Source organism: Chiloscyllium punctatum, chromosome 5 (assembly GCF_047496795.1).
Source record: "Chiloscyllium punctatum isolate Juve2018m chromosome 5, sChiPun1.3, whole genome shotgun sequence".
NCBI lineage: Eukaryota > Metazoa > Chordata > Chondrichthyes > Orectolobiformes > Hemiscylliidae > Chiloscyllium > Chiloscyllium punctatum.
This window is the reverse complement of record NC_092743.1, coordinates 145401776-145427555: the sequence shown is the minus strand read 5'-3', so window position 1 is coordinate 145427555 and position 25780 is coordinate 145401776. Positions and strand designations below refer to the sequence as shown.

At 40.0% G+C, this 25780-nt stretch overlaps 2 protein-coding genes across 4 annotated transcripts in view; one reads left to right on the top strand and one right to left on the bottom strand.

The window, feature by feature from the left end:
* The window catches only part of LOC140477520 (syntenin-1-like), a 42370-nt gene extending 36689 nt beyond the window's left edge, over positions 1–5681 (top strand). Inside the window, exons 7-9 of the mRNA XM_072571591.1 lie at positions 2442–2613; positions 3237–3328; positions 5116–5681. Of these exons, the coding sequence (XP_072427692.1) occupies positions 2442–2613; positions 3237–3328; positions 5116–5170 (319 nt within the window). The 3' untranslated portion in view covers positions 5171–5681. The remainder of the gene's footprint in view (positions 1–2441; positions 2614–3236; positions 3329–5115) is intronic.
* Positions 5682–14835: 9154 nt separating this feature from the next.
* nsmaf (neutral sphingomyelinase (N-SMase) activation associated factor) overlaps positions 14836–25780 on the bottom strand; it is a 110648-nt gene continuing 99703 nt past the window's right edge. For all 3 annotated transcript variants that reach the window (XM_072571588.1, XM_072571590.1, XM_072571589.1), the window contains exons 28-31: positions 21432–21582; positions 20959–21061; positions 20714–20823; positions 14836–16196 (exon numbers count right to left, since the gene is read on the bottom strand). In XM_072571588.1, the coding sequence (XP_072427689.1) occupies positions 16102–16196; positions 20714–20823; positions 20959–21061; positions 21432–21582 (459 nt within the window). In that variant the 3' untranslated portion in view covers positions 14836–16101. The remainder of the gene's footprint in view (positions 16197–20713; positions 20824–20958; positions 21062–21431; positions 21583–25780) is intronic.

Below are 25780 nucleotides of genomic sequence, written 5' to 3'. Positions count from 1 at the left end.
GAAACCATGTTGACTACCTGAATAAAATTGCTTGCTAGATGATTATAAATCCTATCTCTTGTAATCCTTTCCAAAATTTTTCCTACAACAGATGTAAGGCTTACTGGTCTATAATTACCTGGGTCATCTCTGCTGGACCACTTAAACAAAGGCACTACATTTGCAATTCTCCAGTCTTCTGGTAGACAATGACGACTCAAAGATCTAGGTCAAAGGCTCTGCAATCACCTCCCTAGATTCCCAGAGAGTTCTCTAATAAATCCCATCCGCCCAGGAGACTTATCTACTTTCACATCTTCTAGAATTGATAACATCTCCTCCTTACTAATGTCAATCCGTTCAAGTCTAATAGTCTCAATCTTCTCTACAATATTCTCCTTTTCCTGAGTGAAAACCAATGAGAAATGTTCATTTAGCGCTTCTCTGATCTCCATAGGATCCACACACTTGTCTTTGGCCCTATTCCTACCTTAGTCATTCTTTTATTCCTCCATACTTTTAGAAAGCTTTAGGGTTCTCCTTTATTCTACCTGCTAAAGATCGCTCGTGTCTCCTCTTTGCTGCTCTTAACTCTTTAAATCCTTCCTAGCTAATCGGTAACTCTCCAATGCCTCATCTGAACCATCTCGTCTCAATGTCACAATCATATATTTATGATTTTAACAGAATTTAGTATGAAGAGTGTAAGTTTACTGTGCATTGGAGATCCGATGTTCAAATGAGAGATGGATGACAAACTTGCTTTGAATATTCCTTGATGCTGAACTGGAATCGTGGCCCTGGAAAGGAATGTGCTTAAAGTGGAAGGTTTGGGTTGGGAGCGGAAGGGATTGCTTTCACTTTCTTGGACAACACTAGGCACTTTCAAGGGTTTTATAGTCAATAGATTATTTCTGAGCACAGCTACTATGTAAATGTTAAGCCACACTCTGCAAAGGAAGATCACGACTGACAAATGAATGTTTGTTTGTTGTAATATTAGTTGCAGGAGGATGGTTGCTTGGGCCAATGAGAGCTTCTGCTTTTTGAGAGGTGTTATGTATTTAGTATCCACATGCAGTAGATGGGACTTCGATTTAAAGTTTAATCTAAAAATGCAAACTCCTAATTTGTCTTGTGATGCACGGAGAGCCAAGTACGTGAAAATTGGATTATTTAAACGTAGAACAATACAGCACAGTACAGGCCCTTCAGCCCGTGTTGTGCCAGCCTACTACCCTACTAAGATCAGACTAACCTACATACCCTTCATTGTACTCACTCCTGTGTGCCTGTCTAAGAATTGCTTAAATGTCCGTAATGTATCTGACTCTATCACCACCACGGGCACCCACCACTGAGTATAGAACCTATCTCTGACATCTTCCCTAAACCTTCCTCCAATTACCTTAATATTATGTCCCCTTGTAATAAACATTTCCACCATGGGGAATGTACACCTTTTATCAAGACACCTCTCATCCTTCACTCCAATGGGAAAGCCCTAGCTCCCTCACTCTTTCTTCATAAGACATGCCCTCCAGTCCAGGCAGTATCCTAGTTAATCTCCTCTACACCTTCTGTGAAGATTCCACATATTTCCTATAATGATGCTACCAGAACTGAACACAATATTCCAAGTGTGGTTTAACTAGGGCTCTATTGAGCTGTAACATAACCTCGTGGCTTTTAAACTCAAATCCCCCTATTAATGAAAGCGAACGCACCATACGTCGTCTTAACAACCCTATCAACCTGGGTGAAAGTGAGGACTGCAGATGCCGGAGATCAGTGTTGAGTGTGTAGTGCTAGAAAAGCGCATCCGAGGAGCTGGAGAATCAATGTTTTCGGTATAGACCCATCAATTCTCTGGCATCCTCAGATGCTGCCTGACCTAGTGTGCTTTTCTAGCACCACACTATCAACCTGGGTGGCAACTTTGTGGGATCTATGGAAATCAACCCCAAGATCCCTCTGTTTCGCCACACTGCCAAGAATCCTGCCTTTCACTCTGTATTCTGCATTTAAATTCGACCTTCCAAAGTGAATCACTTCACGCTTTTCTGGATTAAACTCCATCTACCACTTTTCTGCCCAGTTCTGCATCCTGTCAATGTCATGTTGCAACCTACAACAACCCTCCACACTATCCACAACTCCTCCAACCCTCATGTCATTGACAAACTTATTAACCCACCCTTCCATTTCCTCATCAAGTCATTTATAAAAACCACAGAGCAGAGGTCCCAGAACACCACTGGTCACAGCTCATCTGAATACTTTCCATCTACCACCACCATCTTGTGTGGGCCAACCAATTCTGTGTCCGTCCAGACAGACAGGTTAGAAGGAATAAGAAAGGAAGTGTGTCTTCTCAGGAATTACAGCAGCATTGTCCTTTTGAAGTGAGTTGATTAGTTTATCATGGATATAAACTCTTATGGGATTTCTGTTTTGCATAGGCCTTTTGAACGCACAATCACGATGCACAAAGACAGCACAGGACATGTTGGCTTCATTTTCAAAAATGGGAAAATCACTTCAATTGTAAAAGACAGTTCAGCAGCTCGAAATGGACTCCTAACAGAACACAATATCTGTGAGATTAACGGGCAGAATATCATTGGACTGAAGGTAAGGAATGCTGATTTTTAATTTGAGCCGGTTGGATAATCTTGTGGGAAAATAATTGTTGCAAAACTCTCATACTGTATCTCTAATCTTGTCTTAAACATCCACCTTTTTTACATAAACAAAATCCAATGACCATTTTCATCTATCACTTTGGTTTTTTGAACTTTGTTTATTGATTGGAGAATTATTAGCTTCTCAACATGTTTAATTTTTCATTTTGACTTTTCTGGCAGTCAAGTCTAGGAGCAATCTAAATCTTGTGTGCTTTTAAGAATATCTTTGCAGAGATTGCCAATGAATATTTCTTCACCTTTTCTTTTGAATAAATAATCTGGATCTCTATATTCTTGACCTCCAACTACACTAATCCTCAATCTTTTGACTGTCAATCACATTTATCAGATTAAACTCTATTTTGGTAAATTCTGGGTTTCTGCCTACATGGTGTAATAGGTCAGCCTAAAAGGAGATGCCACACACAGAAAGCTTGAAACTGTCAAATGTCATAAAGGCGAAAGAGTCTTTGCCACTTTTACAGAATTCTGTTTTTAATCAAATAATATAAAAAAATTGACGTTATTTGTAGGATTGTTTTGTGATTTATTTTCTTGATATTTGAATAGGATACACAAATTGCAGACATTTTGGCCACAGCAGGGAATGCAATAACCATTACGATCATGCCTTCCTACATTCATGACCATATGATGAAAAGGTAAATACTGATTTAAAGTACATTCAGTAGCTACTTGTCTATATATTTAATAAATATTTAATTTAAATTGTACTGCAAGTCAAACACTTGTTGCACAATAACCAGTTGTTCAAGGGTAAGAGTGGAACTTGTAAGACACTTAAGGGGCAGCCAGTGTGTGGAGCCACTGGACATGGGCAAGATCTTAAATGAATATCTGTATTTACAAGGGCGAAAGACATTGTACCCGGGATATCATTTGGGATGGTGAGATTCTAGAACAGAGAATTAATAAGAAGGTGCTAGATGTTTTAATGGACATAAGGGTAATAAATCCTTTCACCCCCACCTTCATCTACCTATTGCATTTTCCCCCATCCCCTCCCCCAACTTCCATTTGTCTCTCACTCCCCTTGGCTCACAAGCCCCCTGCCTGATGAAGGGCGTATGCCCAGAACGTTGATTCCCCTGCTCCTCTGATGTTGCCTGACTGGCTGTGCTTTTCCAGCACCACACTCTTCAACTCTGACCTCCAGTATCTGCAGTCTTTACTTCCTCCTCCATAAACCTACAGGATTTGATGAAATGATTAAAGTAGGGTAGAAGCTCTTCAGAGGTTCGGTGTGGATTCAGTGGGCTGAATGGCCTGCTTTCAGACTGTAGGGATTCTATTCCAATCAATACTTGGAAAGGCAGAGATAACACTGATTTATTAAAGGGAGGTCCTGTCTGACTAATGTGAATTTTTGGAAAATGTGACTAAATTTATTTAAGCTAGTGCAGCTGATGTGGTTTATTTGGATGTCAGTAAGTCCTTTTGGCAAGATCCCACATGAAGGCTAGTTCAAAATTTGGGAGCCCATGGGATTCAATGTCAACAACTCTTTGCATTTTAAGCATCTTTCTTATAAACTATTATAATCTTGTAATTTCTCAGTAGCCACAGTTGGCCACTATGACTGTAATTAATTCCCTTAAAGAATACTACCACAAACTACAAATTTTAATTATTAAAATGGTTGAAAGCGTAAACAGCAGTGGCAGTTAAGCATATCTTAGCAGTTTGTCTTTGATCATCTGAGCCTTGTGTAGTTTGCTTTCTTTAAATTTAATGGAAGTGATTAAAACATTCGTGCACTCAAGATAAAATTTTACATATCTCACTTCATAAGTGGCTCATTCCTACAGGATTTTAGCCTTGCTTCATTGCACAATGTCAAATGTAAAACTGACCACTTTCTAATTTAGTTTTCTGGATCAATATTATGGAACCATCTTGAATATATTTATGAATTTGCCTTTCATGCTGTTGAAGTATATTTAGTTTCCCAATCTGAGATTGATTCAGATGCTTATTTCATTAGAACTGTAATCATCTGCTATTGTTCAAACCTGGTGATGCTTTGTGAGAGTACTATGGAGTGTTTGTGTAAAATTACAATTTCTGAAGAAGGGTCACTGGACCTGAAACATTAATCCTTCTTTTCTTCACTGATGCGGTCATCCCTGAGTTTTTCCAGCAGCTGCAGTTCTTTGGTTTTTCTTGAACGCTAATTCTGTTTCTCTCAGGAGATGTTGGTGAAATTTCTCCAGCACTTGTTTTTATTTTGGATTTCTAGCATCTGCAGTATTTTGATTTTATCTAAATTAATTATACTTTATGCATTTTACATTTTGGACTTAAAAATGCAACTTTAACCACATTGAAAGACTGAAATGTCAAGATGTCATAGCTACCAGTTTAAGCCACACTCTAGCAGTTTATCTTCCATTTGTAATTCTGAATGGTCCCCCCTTTGTCTTTCTAGGATGGCTTCAAGCATTGTCAAGAGTCTCATGGATCATGGTGTTCCGGAAGTGTAAAGTGAGCTCGTATGAATGCTGTGATTTAATCTATTAGCCTTTTAGATGGCCTTAGTCTAGTAAAAACAGCAGCTTGGATACTACCTGGCTTGCATGTCAAAGGAGTTTAATATGGTTATTAACTGTTGCTGCCAGCTGCATACTTTTCTTGTACAAATTATGGGCTGTTTTACTCAGTACTCTGTTTACAAAGCAAAGAAATGGCGCATTAGCATTTTATTCCTGATCATTCCACCTGTACACTTTTTCCATATCAGTTAATTTACAGTGGGAAATTGTGATGACAGTATTGAGCAGTTAATTCCAGAAAAATTGTGAATCTTGATTTGTCTTCTAGCTGGTAACTGTCTTGACTGTTATGTCACGTAGTTTTATTCAATAAGTTCTGCTTCTGATTATGTTTATACTGTATAATGGTCTCTTGCACATCACTCCTTATTTACATTAAAATGTCTTCAAGACATTGAATGTTGTTTATGACAAATAAAATCGTGAACTTTGAAAAACAAAATTCTGTTTTACTTATACTCCTTGATGTCACTCATTTTTCTTTCACAATTTTGCCAATTGACCATCCAGTGATAGGATTAATGACCTCACAATGAGTGAACTTTATATCTGATTTGAAGGGGAAAAGATTGTGCCTAATATTTTAAACCTAAACAATGGCAACAATCTGGGCCCTGAGCAAGCTGCAGTGGTAATACAAAAATCATTCCAGTAAAACTGTACATCAGGACATCAACTTAGCAAAATTACAATGGAAGTGGTACTAAACACATTAACAGACTGCAGGCTGATGTTTCCTGGCCTAAACAGACTTCATCCCAGGGTCTTGTGGTTGCTAATGAGGTAGCAGGTGCATGTGTTAAAGAAAGGGTCCATCAGGCTGGAAAGCAGTAAGTACAACCCCTCTCAGAAAGGAGAAAACTGGAAAAAGAGTGAGCTGGATTGTATGTTATAGGAAAGCTTTTATAATTTCTTTAATCTATTTTAGCTGTGTAGTTGAATTTCTAATCAGAGTCTGCATGGTTTTTGTCAAAACCTAATCAACTAACTTAGCACATGATACTCCTTTGAAGAACTTCACTATGAATAAAAGGGAACCTGTGGGGACACTAGGATTTCTAGAAGATAAAAGCTCCTGCTGTAGGAGAAAACATATTATTAGCATATCATCTTTTTCTGCAACTCCAGACATTTTATTTCTCTCTTTTCTAAAAGTTGCAACAGAGGTAGCTGTGTACCTAAGATGGTGCTGTAAGTGGTGACTTCTATACCTCTTACTCGACTCAATTTCAGGAAAGATGTAAATACATTGGAAGTTGTTCACAAGAGGTTTACTTGTATAGGAACAGGAGTAGACAATTCACCCCTTTAGCCTGTTCCACCAGTCAAATGAGATCACTCTCGATCTGTTGCCTAACTCCATATACAGTACCTGCCTTTGGCCCATACCCCTTTACTTATAGCTTAAAGTTTTAAATTTGAAATAGATAAATTTAACTGATCTAGCATCCGCTGCAGTTTGTGGAAGTGCTTCCTAATATCATCAGAATGGCCATAATTCTCAGTCTGTACCTAGTCCTAGAGTCCCTAAGCAGGGGGGGTTTATCTTTATCAACCCTGTCTTCTCTGTTAATATTCCTGAAGATTTCAATCACTTCATTCCTAAACCTTCTAAATTCTAGAGAAAGCTGGAGTAAAATGTGTAATCTATCCTCACATGAATTTCAGGAATTAAGTTTGTCACTCTTGTCAACCTACTTTGGGTTTCCAAGATCAAACATTTCTTTCACAAGGTAGAGTGCTGAGATCTGGACTCTGCTCCAATCGGGGTCTGACCAGGGTTTTATATAACTGCAGCATAACTTCGGTAATTTTATGTCCATTCCATTAATTTGCTTTATTAGTTCCTGCACCGGTTTGTGACATTTAAAAAAAACCCTCATATCTCTGGACATCCACTGTTTAACTTCATACCATCAAGAAAGCATTGATTTTGTTTTGTTCTAAAATGATGTCCTCACATTTGCATTGAATTCCATCTGCCACAGTTTTGCCCACTAAATAGATTATCACTTTGTAACTCAGCTACACAATGTCACATAACTTTGTATCATCAGCAAATGTGGGTATATGACTTTCTATGCTGTTGCTCAAGTTGTTAATTACCACATAAACAGGTAGACTGAGACACCCTGGAAGACTTCACTTGCAGGAGGAACACAAAGGACACACCTGAATATCAGGAGAAGTGACATTTATGCATATTCGTGCAGATGGCAAATACAATAAACAATCCTCTAGAAGACATTCTCATCTGCTCACTGAGATGGCTGGAATCTCCTGTATCAATTACAAATGTATTGCTACTGCTGGGCACTTGATTAACTTTCAATTTTCACCATTGTACTATAACTGGTTTGCAATGATCACCTTTGTATTGTACCCTCATGAAGCCTGCCCGCACTTGTTGTTCTGGGAAGAGTATCCTGGCCATCTGTGCAGAGAATCCATTCTGTGTCAGCTGGCCTTCCACGATATCACTTTGTTTAATAAACCACTTGTCAATTTCACCATGATCCAAGTTTGTGGTCTCTGATTCACTGAGCTGGATTTTTCTGGCATAAGTGAATAATCAAGACCCAACATAGACACCACAGGTCACATTCTGAAAATTAATTACTTACCCATTCTCAATTTGCCTGTTTCTTTCCACTTTCCCAGCCATGGGCTTCTACCTTGATAATTAAGTTTCCTAAGTGGAACTTTAAGTTCTTTCTGAGATGCCATAGATTGATACTTAGAATGAGCAGGTTGTTTTATGAGGCAGGATTGGTCAGGCTGGCTCATTACACTTGTGTAGGAGAGTGAAGGGAAATTCAATTAGACCATCTTTAATGGTCTGGACAAGATGAAACAGAAAGCACATTTCTGGGTGAGATCTTGGGGGAACACATAGGTTTGGGGGGGGGTGACTCTTTCAGGACAGAGAGAAGAAATGTTTTCCTCAGGATTGAGAGATTCTGGGACTGTCAAAAGATATTGAAGGTAGTGTCATTTTTTTAACACGAAATATTTTCCTTCATCACAGGAATAAATGGTTACTGGAGGTAAACAGCAATTGGAATTTAGAACTCTAACAGATTGACTGTGATCCTATTGAAGGGTAGAGTAGGCTCAAGGGGCAGAAGAATCTTTTATTTGTGTAAAGATAAATAACTGAATAACTGAACTATTGAATACTTCCCAGCCTTTACAAGCTTGCCCCTTTTGGGGAGATTCTTTTGTAATACTGTCTTTAAGATAATTCTGAATAAAAATATTTATGTATCCCTAACCACAACTGAAATGTGTTCACAGAAATGTGTAATGTAACACAGCTGAATGAATGAACAAATCTATTGGTTAAAATAGAGATGGACACTTGCCAAAGAATGGTATTGAGAGATGTAGAAAATAAAAGGTGTAATTTACATAAACAGCTTTAATGACTTCTGCATATTCCAAAATGAATTTTAAAAATCCTCATGTTAGCTATACCAGGAAATTGGACGACAACATACATTCTTTCTGTAAAAATGACTCCAAGCTTTCAATTGCCTAGCCACCTCAACACCAGTGTTCCAAGCCAACATTCATCTCATGCCTGCAGGGAGCCTCAGTGAAAGCTCAAAGAACAGCATCTTTTCCATGTGGGAACAATTCAGCCTCTAGGACTCAATGTTGAGTTCAACAACTTTATAGCAGACTATGTCCTTTCATGTATTTTACCCACTTCCTAACTCTATCATGACAGGGCTTGCTTTCAGCCCAGCCCACCTATCCTCACCTATTCTTAGCCCTCATTATCACTTCAGCTTCTTTCCAGCCTGGCTTAACTAGCGTTATTCCCCTTTTCTGCTCACCCCTTTCATAAAACTCTCTCTGTGGACCCAGTCTCCACCTATGCACTCCCTACACCCTAACCATCAGCATAAATATCACTTTTTCCAAGCTATCAGTTCTGATGAAGAGACTCAAAACATTAACTTTATTTGCCCACAAATGTTGGCAGACCAGAGTTTCTCCAGCAATTTGTTTTTGTAACTGGGCAATATACCCGGTTTTTAAGAAAAAATCTCTCCCACTTTCAGAGATGGCTGCGCTGTCAATTTCACCATTTCTCAAGACAACTTTGAGTAACCTGGAAGAAAACTATAGGTTCAAGTTGGAGGTGATAGATTTAAGTGGTTGGTGTATTAGTTCTTGGTGTGTTTGCTGCTCATAGAATCCCAACACAGTGAAAGCAGGCCATTTGGCCCATCCAGTCCACAATGACCCTCTGAAGAGTGTTCCACTCAGAGCCAGCCTCCCACCCTATCCCTTTAACCCCACACCTACCAAGGCGAACCTGCCTAACCTACACATTTTTGAGGGAAGAAACCCACACAGACAGTTGCCTGAGGTTGGAATCGAATCTGGGCCCCTTGTGCTATGAGACAGCAATGCTAACCACACTGCTTTTAGAGTTAATGTGTTATGAACATGTGAGCATATTAAGAGTTAAAAGCAACAGAACCACTGACAGCACCAAGTGTTCTGAAAAAAAGATATAATCTAACCTTTTGGTCCAGCAGTTAGGATAGCTAGTTGCCTGGAGATAAAAAGAGATTTGAATTAGAACAATCAGGTTAAATTGTACCCCCCAAAAAAACTCTAATCAAGTTTGGATTTAGTATATTGACAATCTTAAAAGCCAATGTCACAATCTGATGCTCTGAGGTATAAGACTGGGGAAAATTGAACAGTTGTGAGGAGAACCGCCAATCCAGCAGGTAGAGACTGCCCGAAAAATAGCTCTCGTAAAGGTACCTTTATTGATCAGTAACCTGTGAAGCAGGATCCCCAAGAAGAAAAGACAGGAATACAGAGAAGAACCAAAAGCTGCCTGGTTTTAAGAAGTTTTGTTTTGTAAATCTTAATCAGAAGTTTTATTGAACTAGTACTGTAGAAGGGGAATGTAAAATATATGAGAGAGGAAGGAGCTGTAAATAGTTGTTAGTTACTTATTCTCTGTTATACTTTAAGAAATAAAGTTGTTAATTTGTACTTTAAATAGTTATTGGCCTCTTGAATTTTCACAGATTACTGCATAGGATAAATCCTTTGTGTTGCTGGTTTAATTAAGCAGGAGAGTTTACCCTGTGTTGTAACAAATGGAAGCTTTTGTTCAGGGAGCTGTTGCCTAAGTTTGGGCAAACAGCATTACGAGAGTTTGCCTAATTGCCTGAAATGAATTGCTGTTTTACACTATTTATTTTGTTTCACATTGGTACACCAGAACTTAAACAATGCACGAGTTTTTGAGTATCACTGTTAGAGTTAGAAATTCAAATTAATGTAAAGGCACTTTTTTGCCTATAGTAAGTGATGCTTTTAATTGCACTAACGTTTTCAGTCACCAGGTTCACATCATTAGTGCTTTCAATGTTAAGCCTACAAAACCTGTAACAATGGTTCCACCATGCAATATGATCATTGTTGCTTAATTCACTTTTCTGCCTGGTTTTCATATTGTTGACTCTCTGAGATCAACAATGTCACTAAACCTCAAGCATATTCAACAATGGAACATCCAGAAACCCCAAGATTAGAGAACCTCAAAAGATTCACAACTGAGTGAGAGTTCTTAATCCTAATTTAGAGTCTTGATCCTCAACTCTACTTAATGTTCTACACTAGCCAGCTGGAGAAAACAGTTTTTTTGCTGAAACACATTGACATCGTTGACTGGGTAGACAATGAGATCACCTTACTCTACTAAACTTAGCCAACTTTATAGGATAAGTCTGTCACCTCAGGAAACAATCTAGTAAACCTTTGCAATACTTCCAATACAAATACCATCTTCCTCAAAATGAAGTCTAAAACTGCATAGGAGTGTCACTCAAGAGCTGTAAAATTATAGCAAGACATCTTTATTGTTGCATTTCTGCACAGGATAAGCAGAGACGATATATTAAACCCAGTTAGAGGATTGACTAAGAGGAACCCAGATGTATGTCATTTTCAAGTTTGCAAACTAAGTGGTGGAATGCTGCAGTGATCAGTGCTGGGGCATCAATATTACTGACTTGATGAAGAAATCAATTGTAATCAAAATTGCAATGATACAAATGTAGGCAGCAAAGCAAGTTGTGCAAGACATCAGGTGTCTGTAAAGGGACATAACTGAGCAAAAGGATTGGCTAATGGAGAAAATTGGACAACCTAACAGAAAAGCAGAATATTACTTAAATAGACTGGAAGATTTAGGAATAGTTTCTTTTCTCAGAGGGTAATAGAGGCGTGGAACAGCCTGTCTGCAACAGTAATACATTCGCTGACATTAAGGGCATTTAAATGGGCATTGGACATACATATGGATAAGAATGGAACGGTGTGGGTTAGATGGACGTCAGATTAATTTCACAGGTCGGTGCAACATCGAAGGCCAAAGGGCCCGAACTGCGCTGCAATGTTCTATGGTAAAAGCTACAGAAGGACTTGGTTAATTCTTCGCAATGAATCATAAAGTTAGCCTGCAGGTACAGAAGTAATTAGGAAGGCAAGTGGAATGTTGGCCTTGAGGGAGTCGAAGGAACACAGAAAAGTGAAGTTGAAGCCACAGTCGGACCAGCCCAGATCAGACTGAATGGCCTACTGCTGTTTCGAATGAGCATATTAAGAAATTAAAAAGTAGAGCTGGTATTCACTGGAAGATTGAGTGGTAATTTGATCAGGGTTTGAAATTTTAAAGGGAAAAGAATTTCTATAATTTTCACAACTGCCATTTGATGTCTGACTCTGGAGGTGCGGTGCAGCACAGCTCAGACGAGCTGTTAAACAGACTCCAGCTGCCTGCTCAGGGAGATACAAAAGATCCACAGCACAATTTTGAAGAAGAACACAAGTATTCTGTCTTGTGCCCTGATGACTATTTATCTTTTAAACAACTGTATATAAAACATTATTGTCATTATTATGTTGTTGTATGTGGGAATTTTCAGTGTGCAGATTATCTACCACATTTTCTGTTGCAAGGTGGCTGCAAGGTGCTTCAGTAAGTTTGATCATGAAAAGCACTACATCAATGCAAGTCTGACATTCTTCATGTTCCTTACAGCTTACATTCCCACTGACCTTTGAATTTTCAGGATTAATATTGATTGTAAAGAGGCGGCCTTGCACTGATCCATCTGATGTACTAGACTTTATTAGTAGATGACAGCACATCCGGATGAACTGTAGTTCCTTGGTCTTTTTCTTGAAGAGTGAATTAGAATTAGAATCCCTACAGTGTGAAAAAAGGCCCTTTGGCCCAACAAGTCTACACCAAGCCTCTGAAGAATAACCCACCCAGACACATTCCCCTACCCTACACTTACTCCTGACCAATGTACCTAACCTACACATCTTTGGACTGTGGGAAGAAACTGGTGCACCCAGAGAAAACTCACAGATACAGGGAAAATGTGCAAACTCCACACAGTCACTTGAGGCTGGAATCGAACACTGGCCCCTGACGCTAAGAGGCAGCAATGCTAACCACTGAGCCACCATGTCGGCTGTGCTGTTCTATTTACTAACTTCCAATCCTTCTGGACCTTTCTAGAATTTATGGAATTTTGGAAAATCCTAAGAGTGGAGCAGCCCCAGTAGATTCCATGTGTAGACACTGTGAGCACTGACCACTCTCTCAGATATTGTCAAACATTGCACTTAAATTATCATAACGCTGATTAAACTTGCAGTCATTTTACTTCTTGTAGTGTGCAGTCTTTTTAAGTCTTTAAATCTTCATGATCTGAAGCTCATGTATGATAACTCAATTCAGCCGACTTGTACTGGGCCTACACTGGGAATCATATTGCTGCAGAGTTTACAGGAAACACCGGTCATGAGTTCTAAGTTTGGGATGGTTATTAGATAGGATTAATCAACTGCAGTAAATTGCATCATAAATTTATGATATTTGAGTTAGATAAACAGACCTATAACAGATATTTCAGTATTCTGAAGAGGTAACATATTCACACCTGTGCTGGTAATATAATTAGCTATGGTCAGTTTCAGTTAAGATTGTAAATTCTAAATTAAGACATTTTTAAGAATAGTTCGAGTGCAAGTTAAAGTTAATGTACAGTACAAAATAAATCTGAAATTACATAAATGTAATCAATATACTCAGTATACACCTACCTCTCCAGTCCAGAATGTTTGGGTATAGTATTGGATTATAGAGTGATGTTAGAATATCGAACCACAAGTGTGTGAAGAGAAGACACCATGATTTACTGCTCATTTGAAGCATAAAATTACATAATTAGTTTTACTCTGTTTTATAAAATCTTGTAGAATTCATGTTTCCACATTCAAAGGCTGCATTAAAATTTTTCTGGAAATGGGTATTTCTGATCAGAGATTTCCAGAATGAGAGGTTACAGTGTATACACTTTCTACAACATGAAATTTGGTGCAATATACCACCAACATAGCCTATAGAACATAGAACATTACAGCGTAGTACAGGCCCTTCGGCCCTCGATGTCGTGCCGCCCTGTCATTCTAATCTGAAGCCCATCCCACCTACACTATTCCATGTACGTCCATATGCCTGTCCAATACAACTTAAATGCACTTAAACTTGGCAAATCTACTACCGATGCAGGCAAAGCATTCCATACCCTTACTACTCTGAGTAAAGAAACTACCTCTGACATCTGTCTTATACCTATCTCTCCTCACTTTAAAGTTGTGTCCCCTCGTGTTTGCTGTCCCCATACTTGGAAAAAGGCTCTCCCTGTCCACCCTATCTAACCCTCTGATTATCATGTATGGCTATAAACAATTTTAAAGAACGGAACAAAACTTTTCATTTGAGTTACCTATCTCCAAAAGCCGATCAAAACGAGAGTTCGGTATGATATAAGCTGATAGCAATTCGATTTCCAGCTGATAAATAAAAATAAAATTAACTTCAATATTCATTTTACTCATTTGTCAATTATCTTTCTAATGTACACTTAAATAGAGTACATAAATGTTGGTGTTCCGTCAACTACCCTTACAGATAAAGACGTCTATTTTAATGATCATTTCATCTTGAGCAACGCTTGGTGGTATTTACAGCATGTGGAAGTATTTCAAGGCAATGCTTATTATTGATCTAACTTAGGAAATGGACAAGGCCTAACAAATAAACCTGTTTACATTATCCTTCAAATGAACAATGTTTTTTTCCTTTTGTAGAAATCATATGGTAATTTACAGCAATTGATGCACCTTAACTAACAATTAGGACGGAGTGCTGTAAAGAATGGGTTTCTGTCAGTTTCTTGCCACAGTCCAAAGATGTGCAGGTTAGGCGGATTAGCCTTGGGAAATTGCCCATAGTGCTCAGGCTGTGCAGGTTGTGTGTGTTATGGGGATGGGTCTGGGTGAGATACTCTTCAGAGGGTTGGCGTTGACCTTTTGGGCCAGGTGGCCTGTTTCCATACTGTGGGGATTCTGGCTCTATGGAGGGACAGGTAGTGGTTGCAGAGCTTATGTCTAAGGATTCTTATTACCTGAACAGTTGATGTAGGTATAACGACACAGTGTTAAAAGAATGCTCTGGAAACAGGAAGCCATTCTGATACTCATGATTAAATGTCTAATTTTAATGCAGTCATGCAGAACAGAATCTAGAAATAAAAATGTAATTTAAACATATCAAATATATAATCCAATGGATAAAAATGCAAAATCTACCCACATATCCCACAATTATTATAATCCTTATTTTCCATCTGCAGAGTTCTCCAGAATCTAAATTCAGGAAGTTTTAAATTATAATGAAATATTCAATTTTGTCATATTGCCATGACCAAAGCCACTTCACAAAATGATTTACCCACAGGACTTAGTCGCTGGAAAAGTCTTTATCTTCTGCACTGCTTGAAATAGTTGATATGACCTTTCCAGTAACTATCGCAGATGCAAACATTTTCAAGAAAGTTCTTAGGATACTAAAGGACATCAAGGCACAAGCATAATTTAAAAAAAAACCTATTGATAATACTCAACAATATTTACATTAACTGTGTAAAACATTTTGCAAATTTCACAATTTAGCTTACAATAAAAGCACTTGTGGATTGTGTAGGTACATCTGTTTTGACAAACATGCAATTTGGTTTGTTATGGTCTCCTGTCCACTGAAAACAAAAAGGAGTTAATAAAAGTTAAACCTTAGCTCAGCTGAGGTTCTGAATTTTTCTATGACAACTGATTCTGCTATTTCCTGACTAATCTCAACCCAGCTGATGCAGTCTTAACACGAGGTGAACTTAGATTTGTCATGTACTTAATGCAGAATACTTATTCAGCAGTATGAACTTTGGTGAAATCCAAGTAAAATTAGTTACATTTCCCTTCACTTCATTATCTTTTTCCAGTATCACGAACATTCAAAAATACTTTGTTTTTGCACTGCATTGTGACATAGCATGCTGGAAGGACCAATGCAAGATTACAAAACTATTGAGGCAATCTTTCCATGCTCCTGCTGCTGTAGGTGGTTTATTGAGTGAAGATAAATATTCCTACATTCCTACAAGGAGTCAAGACACGTAGATTTATCTTGTTACACCAAAAGCAAAACTGCTGGAAATATTCAGAAGATGAGAACCTTTCATTTTGATCAACAATGTTGTCTCTGCTTTTCTCTCCAAAGATGCTATCTCACCGACTGAGTACTTCTAGCAATTTTTGTTGTTATTTGAGATTTCCAGCATCCACAGAATTTTGCCCTTGTACTGAAGGTTATTGCCTTAATAATATAGATCATGGACAATGCAGCTTTAAAACAGTTCCTTCTTCATTTAAAAAAAAGTGCTAGAAGCCAAAGTCTCAAAGAAAGGCACTTAGTATTGCAGCTTCCAGAAAATAATCTGTTTATCGTCCCCTCCCGTTATGATGCTGCTGCAATGCTCATTCATCCAAATACGTGTCACAGCACCTGACAACAGAAAAGAAAATAAATTATGTCAACTTTTTTAAAAAAGAAACAATTCCTTTGGCAATTTCCAATCTTTAAAGATAGGAAAATGGAGCAGTTTATAAATAAATTGTAGAAAACAACACAAAAGAGCCACACTTCCGATTAAAAATAAATTAGTTTTATTCTCTAAACTCCAGCAGATACAAGCTCTTCCACAAAAGACTAGCTCCCCTCCAGGTATTAGTCAAGTAAATCTTTTCTGAACTGCCTCCAATGAATCCTTCCATAAATAAAGTAACCAATACTGTTCACATTACCCCAGGTGGGGTCTCCCCAGTGCCTTGTACAACTGAAGCATAACCTTCCTAGTCTTGCATTGAATTCTCTGTGCAATAAATGATAACATCCTATTAGCTTGTCTAATTACTTGCTGGACCTGCATAGAAGCACGAGAGCCCTCCCATTCCCTCTGCATCTCAGAAATCTCCAACCCCCAAGCAATCAGATAATAAAGGATCACAAACAGCTTCTTCCCTGCCGTTATTAGGCTGTTGAATGCACCTTTCTAACTTCAAACAAGATTGGTCTTACTAATGTTGATCTGGTGTTGTGCACTTCCTGTACACCTGTGACCTTGTGTGCCTCACTCTGTCTAACTGTCTTATGATCTATACTCCACCAAGGACATGCAGGTCCTTGGCCTCCTCCATCGCCAGACCATGGCAACATGACGCCTGGAGGAAGAGTGCCTCATCTTCCGCTTAGGAACTCTCATACCACACTGGATGAACTCAGATTTCTCCAGCTTCCTCATTTCCTCTCCCCCCACCTTATCTCAGTCCCAACCCTCAGACTCAGCACCACCTTCTTGACCTGCAATCTTCTTCCTGACCTCTCCACTCCCACTCCCTCTCCAGCCTATCACCCTCACCTTAACCTCCTTCCACCTATCGCATTCCCAACGCCCCTCCCCCAAGTTCCTCCTCCCTACCTTTTATCTTAGCCTGCTTGGCACAACCTCCTCATTCCTGAAGAAGGGCTCATGCCCAAAACGTTGATTCTCCTGCTCCTTTGATGCTGCCTGACCTGCTGCGCTTTTCCAGCAACACATTTTTCAGCTATGATCTGTATGTGTTTGTTTGCTGTGATCTTCCTGTATGCCTCACAAAACAAAGCTTTTCACTGTACTTAGGTACATGTGACTACACTAAATCAAATGTGGCTTTCCTCCCTCCTGCCAAACTGCACAATTCTACATGATTCTCCATTTGTCAGATCTTTGCCCCCCACCTCGAAAATACACACCTATCTGTACATATTTGTAGCTTCCTCAGGTTCACTTCACAACTTACTTTCTGCCTTTGTGTTGTCAGCAAATCTGATAAACATACCTTTCAGCTCTTTACACAAGTCATTGCATCCAGCACACCACTTATTACATCTCTCACCTAGGACTTACTATCCTTGACTTCCTGTTAATAAGTCAATCTTCTATCCACACCGAATCCATGAGTTTTCATTTTCCATAATAGTCTTTAATGTGGTAACTTAATAGATGCCTTATGGAAACTCATGTTTAAAAAAGGGTGTAGGCAAAAGATAGGCAATTATAGTTTTCCTAACATCTGTAGTCAGGAAAATGCTGGAGGCTATCATTAAAGAGGAAATCCTGAGATATCTGGATAGAACGGGTTCCATGGATTCAGGAAGGGAAGGTCATGTTTGACAAACTTACTGGAGCTCTTTGAGAATGTAACAAGTGCAGTGGATGGAGGGGAACAGGTGGATGTTGTATACTTGGATTTCTGGAAGCCGCATAATTGACTCATCCATAAGGTAAGAATGCATAGAGTTGTGGGGAATGTACTAGCATGGACAGAGGACTGATTAACCATTAGAAAGCAGAGAGTTTGGATAAATGGTTGGAGATCAGTGGTGAGCAAGGTGACACAGGGCCTGTAACTGTCCATGGTATATAGAAATGATCTGGAGTGTAACCTATCCGAGTTTGCTGATGACACTAAATTGAGTGGAAAGGCAAACTGTGCAGAGGATGTGGAGGGTCTACAGAGATTTAGCTTTGGAAAGGTTAACTGAGTGGGCAAGGGTCTGGCAGATGGAATACAATATTGGTAAATGTGAGGTTATCCACTTTGGAAATAAAAATACTAGGTCAGAGTATTATTTAAATGGTGAAAGATTGCAGCTGTTGTGCAGAGAAACTTAGGAGTGCTCCTACATAAAATCGCTTAAAGTTGATTTACAGGTGCAACAGGTAATCAGGAGGATAAACAGAATATTGGGTTTCATTGCTAAAAGGAATGAATTTACAAGTAGGAAGGTTCTGCTGTGATTGTACAAGGTGTTGGTGAGACCATACCTGGGGTATTGTGCACATTTCTAGTCTCTTTACTGGAGGAAGGATATTCTGACTTTGGAGGGGGTGCAGAGGAGGTTCATCAGGTTGATTCTGGAGCTGACGGGGTTACCCCATGAGGAGAGATTGAGATACCTAGGACTGTAGCCGCTAGAATTTATAAGAATGAGAGGGGATCTTATAGAAACACAAAATTATGAAAAGGATAGATAAGATAGAGACAGGCAAGTTGTTTCTGCTGGTGGGTGAGACTAGGACTAGGGAACATGGCGTCAATATTAGAGGGAGTAGATTTAGGACATAGATGAGGAGGAACTGCTTTTCCCAGAGAGTAGTACTGAATCTATGGAATTCTCTGCCCAAGGAAGCAGTAGACGCAGCTTCATTAAGTATATTCATGACACATTTGTATCGGTTTTTGCATGATAGTGGAATGAAGGGTTATTGGGATAATGCAGGTAGGACGAGCTGAGAGGATGGATAGATCAGCCAAGATCTTAATGAATGGCAAAATAGGCTTGACGGGCCAAATGGCTTCTTCCTGTTTCTATTACATAGAACATAGAACAATACAGCGCAGAAAAGACCCTTCAGCCCTCGATGTTGTACTAACCTGTGAACTATTCTCAGCTCATCCCCCATGTGCTTATCTAAGGATTGTTTAAATCTCCCTAATGTGGCTGAGTTAACTATATTAGCAGGTAGGGCATTCCATGCCCTTAGCACTCTGCATAAAGAACCTGACTCTTACATCTGTCTTAAATCTATCGCCCCTCTATTTGTAGTTATGCCCCCCCTGTACACGCTGACGTCATCATCCTAGGAAAAAGACTTTCACGGTCTACCCTATCTAATCCTCTGATCATCTTGTATTGTCTAGCTATCACTATTGTTAACAGCTAACCCGAGAATGCAACTTTTTTTAAAAAAAGGTTTTATGATTTACACAAGAAAGAAGTGAAACTATCACTGTATTCTAACAGATGAAAGGCTTAACAGACAATCAATTTTTCAATGTATAATTTCAGTTACGTCACACTGTAAATTTTTGCTATAAATTCTGTGTTACGATCGAGCCCTCCACTACCACCTGATGAAGGAGCGTCACTCCGAAAGCTAGTGTGCTTCCAATTAAACCTGTTGGACTATAACCTGGTGTTGTGTGATTTTTAACTTTGTACACCCAGTCCAACACTGGCATCTCCAAATCAAATCCCCTCTTAGCCTTCTTCTTGCCAATAAGAACAGGTTCAAGTCTCTCAGTCTTTCCTCACAAGACCTTCCCAGGCAACATCCTGGTAAATCTCCTCTGCACCTCTTCCAATGCTTCCACATCCTTCCCGAAGTATGGGGACCAGAACTGTACACAATATTCCAAGTGTGGCCGCACCAGCGTTTTGTATAGTTGCAGCATGATATTGTGGCTCAATCCCTCTACCAATGAAACCTAACACACTGAATGCCTTCTTAACAGCACTATCCACCTGGGTGCAACTTTCAGGGATCTATGTTCATGGACTCCAAGACCCCTCTCCACATCCACACTACCAAGAATCTTTCCATTGACCCAGTACTCTGCCTTCCTGTTATTCTTCCCAAAGTGCATTACCTCACATTTAGCTGCATTGAACTCCATTTGCCACCTCTCAGCCCAATTCTGCAGTTTATCCAAGTCCCCCTGCAACCTGTAACATTCTTCCAAACTGTCCACTACTCCACCGACTTTAGTGTCATCTGCAAATTTACTAATCCATCCACCTATGCCTGCGTCAAAGTCATTTATAAAAGTGACAAACAGCAGTGGTCCCAAAACCGATCCTTGTGGCACACCACTAGTACCCGGACTCCAGGCTGAATATTCTCCATCACGATGAAGCATCTATTGGTTTGTCTTTAAATAACTGGAAGTTACTCTGAGTGTTATTCTAACATCGCTGTCAGGGCAGAAATGAGAATATAAATTATGACAATGAAACATATAGAATATTTAGTGTTTATTGATATGGTGAATTCCAATATAGATTGTAGAAGGGATTATAAAAAGCTAGGCATTCAGGAAGGAAGGTTATACAAACATAGTAACAGAAATAATTTAGATGTCTTTGGAGAATTTGCAAAATGCGAAGTGAACATAGAAAAACCTATGGTGAGGTCCTACCTGAATGTGCAAATATTTTTTCAGTAATTTTTGCAGCCATCAGATCCCATACTAAAAGTTCACCAGATTGGCTGCCTGAGAGAATGGTGTTTCCATCCCAGCAAAAACACCTGAAAAAAAGAGCGCTGCCAGTTTAGAAAAATCGCCAAATTTGTTTAAATGGAAAAATATGCAATGCATTCTATAACAGAGTTATATTCAAACTGTAACTTCTATTTTGTTAACATAGACAGCAGAGTTGTTACCTTTGTTGTTGATCTGTGTGCAAAGAGGAGATCAACATTCCTGTCTGTACATCAATAACTTTCAGATAACAGTCTTCTCCCGCACTGAGAACATGGCGACTATCTGTAATCAAACACTCATTCAGCAGCTATTCAAACTTACTCAAATTTTAAAGCTGTGTTTCATTAGGTCAGGATAAGATTAAGTTGCATTTAAAAATTTGCTAACTGTATTAGTTAAGTACAGATAATAAGCAAGTGCTCCATGAAATAGATTCCCTATAGTGTGGAAACACTGACCAACCAGTCCACACTGACCAAATAGTTAATGATAAAAATTCAGCACATTTGGATTAGAAAGCAATGACCTCAATAGTATGGCAGCGATTAGATTATATGTTCATAATTAAAACAAACCATTATACATTTAATAAACATTGCACAGTGTAATGAGGTTTATATTTGATAAAAATACATTTAAAGGTGAAACATACCAGGGCTGAATGCAACATCATTGACAGTGCCTAAATGACAAGGGACTTGATGCAAAACAGTTAAGGTGGTGAGGTCCCAAATACTAACAGTCCCTTCCTTGCTGCCTGAAACAAGCATTGTGGCGATGGGATTTAGATTTATTGTATTTACCTGTCAAAGAAAATCCAAATCAAGTTACTTTCATCCAAACAGAATGAACCCAGGATTTTCTTTCATATATTATATACAAGCAAACAAGATCTGCTGGGGACTTTGTAAATATTTATCAGATTCTGACATCTGTCCAGCATCAAAAGAAACAATTTTAAAATAATTACAGAGCAATTAATGTTGCACAAGTTCATCAAACTGTTGCTGTGTTAAACAAAAAGCTGCACCATTTGTCAGGACAACAAAGCCTTGCATCTTAATCTGCAGGAATCTACAATTCACATACATTTGCTGATTTCCTGATTAAAGTTGTATTTGTAGATGCCATGATTCTGTCACGTTCCCCCTGCTGCCCATGAGAATGGATAATCAGAATGAGATTCTCAGAGTTATTACAATGCGGCTGCAGTCAGCTCAGACACATGTTCCTAACACAGGAGGTCACTTAACCCATTACACAAATCCTGTTTTTCAGCTTTTGGTCTGACTTTGGCGGCTATGGCAATGCAAGTGAATATTTAAATTCTGCTTAAATATTACATGAATATCACACCTAGTCACCCTTCCAGGCAGTGAGTTCCAGACTCCCAGCAGGTTCTTGGTGGAAGCACATTATTAACTCCCCTATTAGCCCTATACATAGGTTTAAATCTATACCCCCGGTTATCGATCCTTCGACTCACAGAAAGTGTGCCTTCCCGCCCTCGCTAAGTTCTCTTGTACACATCTTGATCACATCTCCTTTCAACCTTTGTTGTTCTAAAGGTAAACAACCACAATTTATATAACCTTCCCCGACAGCACAGACCCCTCAGCCAGGCAGTATCCTGTGCACCCTCTCTACTGCAGTTATATCCTTCCCACAATGTTCTGACCAGAGATGAAGACACTATTCCATTGTGGCCTCATCAATGTTTTATACAGTTTAGTATCACCTCCCTGCTTTGGATAGTAAAGATATCCATGTCCTCTCAATTACCTGTCCTGCAACATTCAGGGATCTGTGGATGGGTGCACCAACATATCTCAACTTTAGTGCTTTCCAGGGCCTTACCATTCATAATGGTAAAACCATCCCTTGTTACCTTTACACATTCCCAGGTTGAATTTCATTTGCCACTGCCTGACTAGTCTGTGGTCCTCCTGTTCATTCCTGATGAAGGGCTTTTGCCCAAAACGTCAGTTTCCCTGCTCCTCGATTGCTGCCTGACCTGCTGTGCTTTTTCAGCACCACTCTGAACTCCCGCATCAGTAGTCCTCACTTTTGCCCTGTGGTCCTCCTGTCATTTACTCACTATTTACAAACAACAAAGAACAATACAGCACAGGAACAGGCCCTCAGCCCTCCAACCCTGCACGGTCACAATTTGTCCTTTCTTACTGAAACGGTCTTCCCTTCCAGGATCCGTATCCCTCGATTCCCTTCCTATTCCTGTATCTGTCCAGGTGCTTTGTGAATGCTGCTGTTGTGTCTGCTTCTAACACCTCTGGCAGCATGGTCCAGACCCCCTCCATCCTTTGTGTGAAAAACTTGCCTCGCATATCTCTTTTAAACTCACCTCCCCCCTCACCCCTCCACCCCATACCTTGAATCTGTGTCCCCTAGTAATTGACCTCTCCACTCTGGGAGAAAGCCTCATACTTCCCACACTATTCATGCCCATTCACAATCTTATAAACTTCTACCAGGTTGCCCCTTAACCTCCTGTGTTCCAGAGAAAACAAACCCAGTCTACCCAACCTTCCTGCATCGCTGAAATCCTCCAGACCAGGCAATATCCTGGTATACCTTATCTGTACCCTCTCCAAAGCACCCCCATCCTTCTGGTCTTGTCGTGACCAGCATGGTACACAATATTCCAAGTGTGGTCTAACTAAAGTTCAATAAAGTTGCAGCATAACGTGTCTATCCTTATACTCAATGCCCCTTCCAATGAAGGCAAGCATGCCATAGGCCTGTTTTACTCCCTTATCTATCTGTGCAGCCACTTTCAGTGATCTGTAGATCCATACACCCAGGTCCCTCTGCATATCAATAGTCCTAAAGGTTCTGCCATTCACTGGATAATTTCTAGCTGTGTTTGACCTTCCAAAGCTCCATCTGTCATTTTTCTGCCCATGTTTCCAAATGATCTATATCCTGCTGTATCCTCTGACAATCCTTCTCACTATCTGCAACTCCACCAATCTTTGCATAATCTGCAAATTTACTAATTAAACCAGTTACGTTTTCCTCCAAATCATTAATGTAGACCACAAACAGAGGTGAAAATGCGTTGCTGGAAAAGCACAGCAGGTCAGGCAGCATCAACGTTTCGGGCATGAGCCTTCTTCAGGAATGAGGGAAGTGTGTCCAGCAGGCTAAGATAAAAGGTAGGGAGGAGGGACTTGGGGGAGGGGCGTTGGAAATGCGATAGGTGGAAGGAGGTCAAGGTGAGGGTGATAGGCCGGAGTGGGGGTGGGGGTGGGGGTGGGGGCGGAGGGGTCAGGAAGAAGATTGCAGGTTAGGAAGGTGGTGCTGAGTTCGAGGGATTTGACTGAGACAAGGTGGGGGGAGGGGAAATGAGGAAACTGGAGAAATCTGAGTTCATCCCTTGTGGTTGGAGGGTTCCTAGGCGGAAGATGAGGCGTTCTTCCTCCAACCGTCGTGTTGCTATGGTCTGGTGCCCGAAACGTCGATTCTCCTGCTCCTTGGATGCTGCCTGACCTGCTGCACTTTTCCAGCAACACATTTTCAGCTCTGATCTCCAGCATCTGCAGTCCTCACTTTCTCCACAAACAGAGGTCCCAGCACTGATCCCTGTGGAACACCACTAGTCACAGCCCTCCATTCCGAAAAACATCCTTCCACCGCTACTCTGTCTTCTGTGACTAAGCCAGTTCTGTACCCATTTTGCCAGCTCACTCCTAATACCATGTAACTTCAGCTTTTGTATCAGTGTGCCATGAGAAACCTTGTCAAAGGCTTTACTGAAGTCCATGTAGACAACATCAACCACTTTCCCCTCATCAATGACCTCCTCAAAAAACAAGTTAGTGAAGCACAACCTCCCTCGCAGCAAACTATGCTGTCAGTCACTAATAAGTCCATTTGTTCCTAAATGTGTATAGATCTTGACTCTGAGAATCTTTTCCAATAATTTCCCTACCACCGATGTGAGGCTCACAGGCCTGTCATTTCACCCGGATTATCTCCGTTACCCTTCTTAAACAACAGAACATTTACCGCTACCAATCTTATTGTCAAAAATCACACAATACCAGGTTGTATTCCAACAGATTTATTTGGAATCACTAGCTTTCGCGCGCTGTTTCTTCTTCAGGTGCAGTAGGACCATAAGAAACCATCGCAAAAGATTATAGTGTTATGCAAATAAAATGATCTATTTAACAAACCTCGATTGTTGTTAAGTCTTTCATCATTCAGAATGGGTTACAGGTTTCAATTCATTAATACGTGCAGAGGAACTTTGATTATCTGAACATCAATTTTCCAAATTTCATATTGTCCAAAGAAGATCTCAAGGTCCCAATAGAAACATTACATTAAAGAGCTGTTTCAACACTGATCATGTCTTTTGTTTACAATGATTAAAAATTAAACCAGTTTACTGAAATGCTGCCGAGAACAGTCCTAGATATCAACAGGAGCCCAAGCATCATCTCCAAATGACTGAGCTCCCGGCCTCTCTCCCCCAACACTTTCCCTGGAGTTTGACACAGGCGTGTACCCCAAACCACCCCTTCCCCAAATAATCTTTCTTAACATTGGTGTGTGTGTGGGTGGGGGTGGGGTTGGGGCAAGGGCTCACGCGCGATGTGCTGCTGCCTAGTCTCCTGAACAGGGAGCGGGCGTAGCAAGGGCTTGCTGTGTCAATCCCATTGAACTGAAGGGGGTGGGGAAGGCGGGCGGGGGCGGGTCGGTGGGTTCAGCAATGCTGCAGGTCCCTTACACACAAAAATGTAACTGCTCAGAAACAAACCCTGAGACAGAGAGGGGGAGCAAGGCAGGCAGACTGAGGAAAAAGGAAATTTCAGAAACTCCAAATCCCAGAGGAGAGGCACTGAATCAATTAACCGAACAAAATAGTGCTCGTTCGGATAACTGAAGTTCCTCTGTAAATTGCAGAGCTTCTTTTAAGTCACATGCTCAAGATAAGTTAAAGCTTTTTTTAAAAAACGTGACATCTTAGTTCAG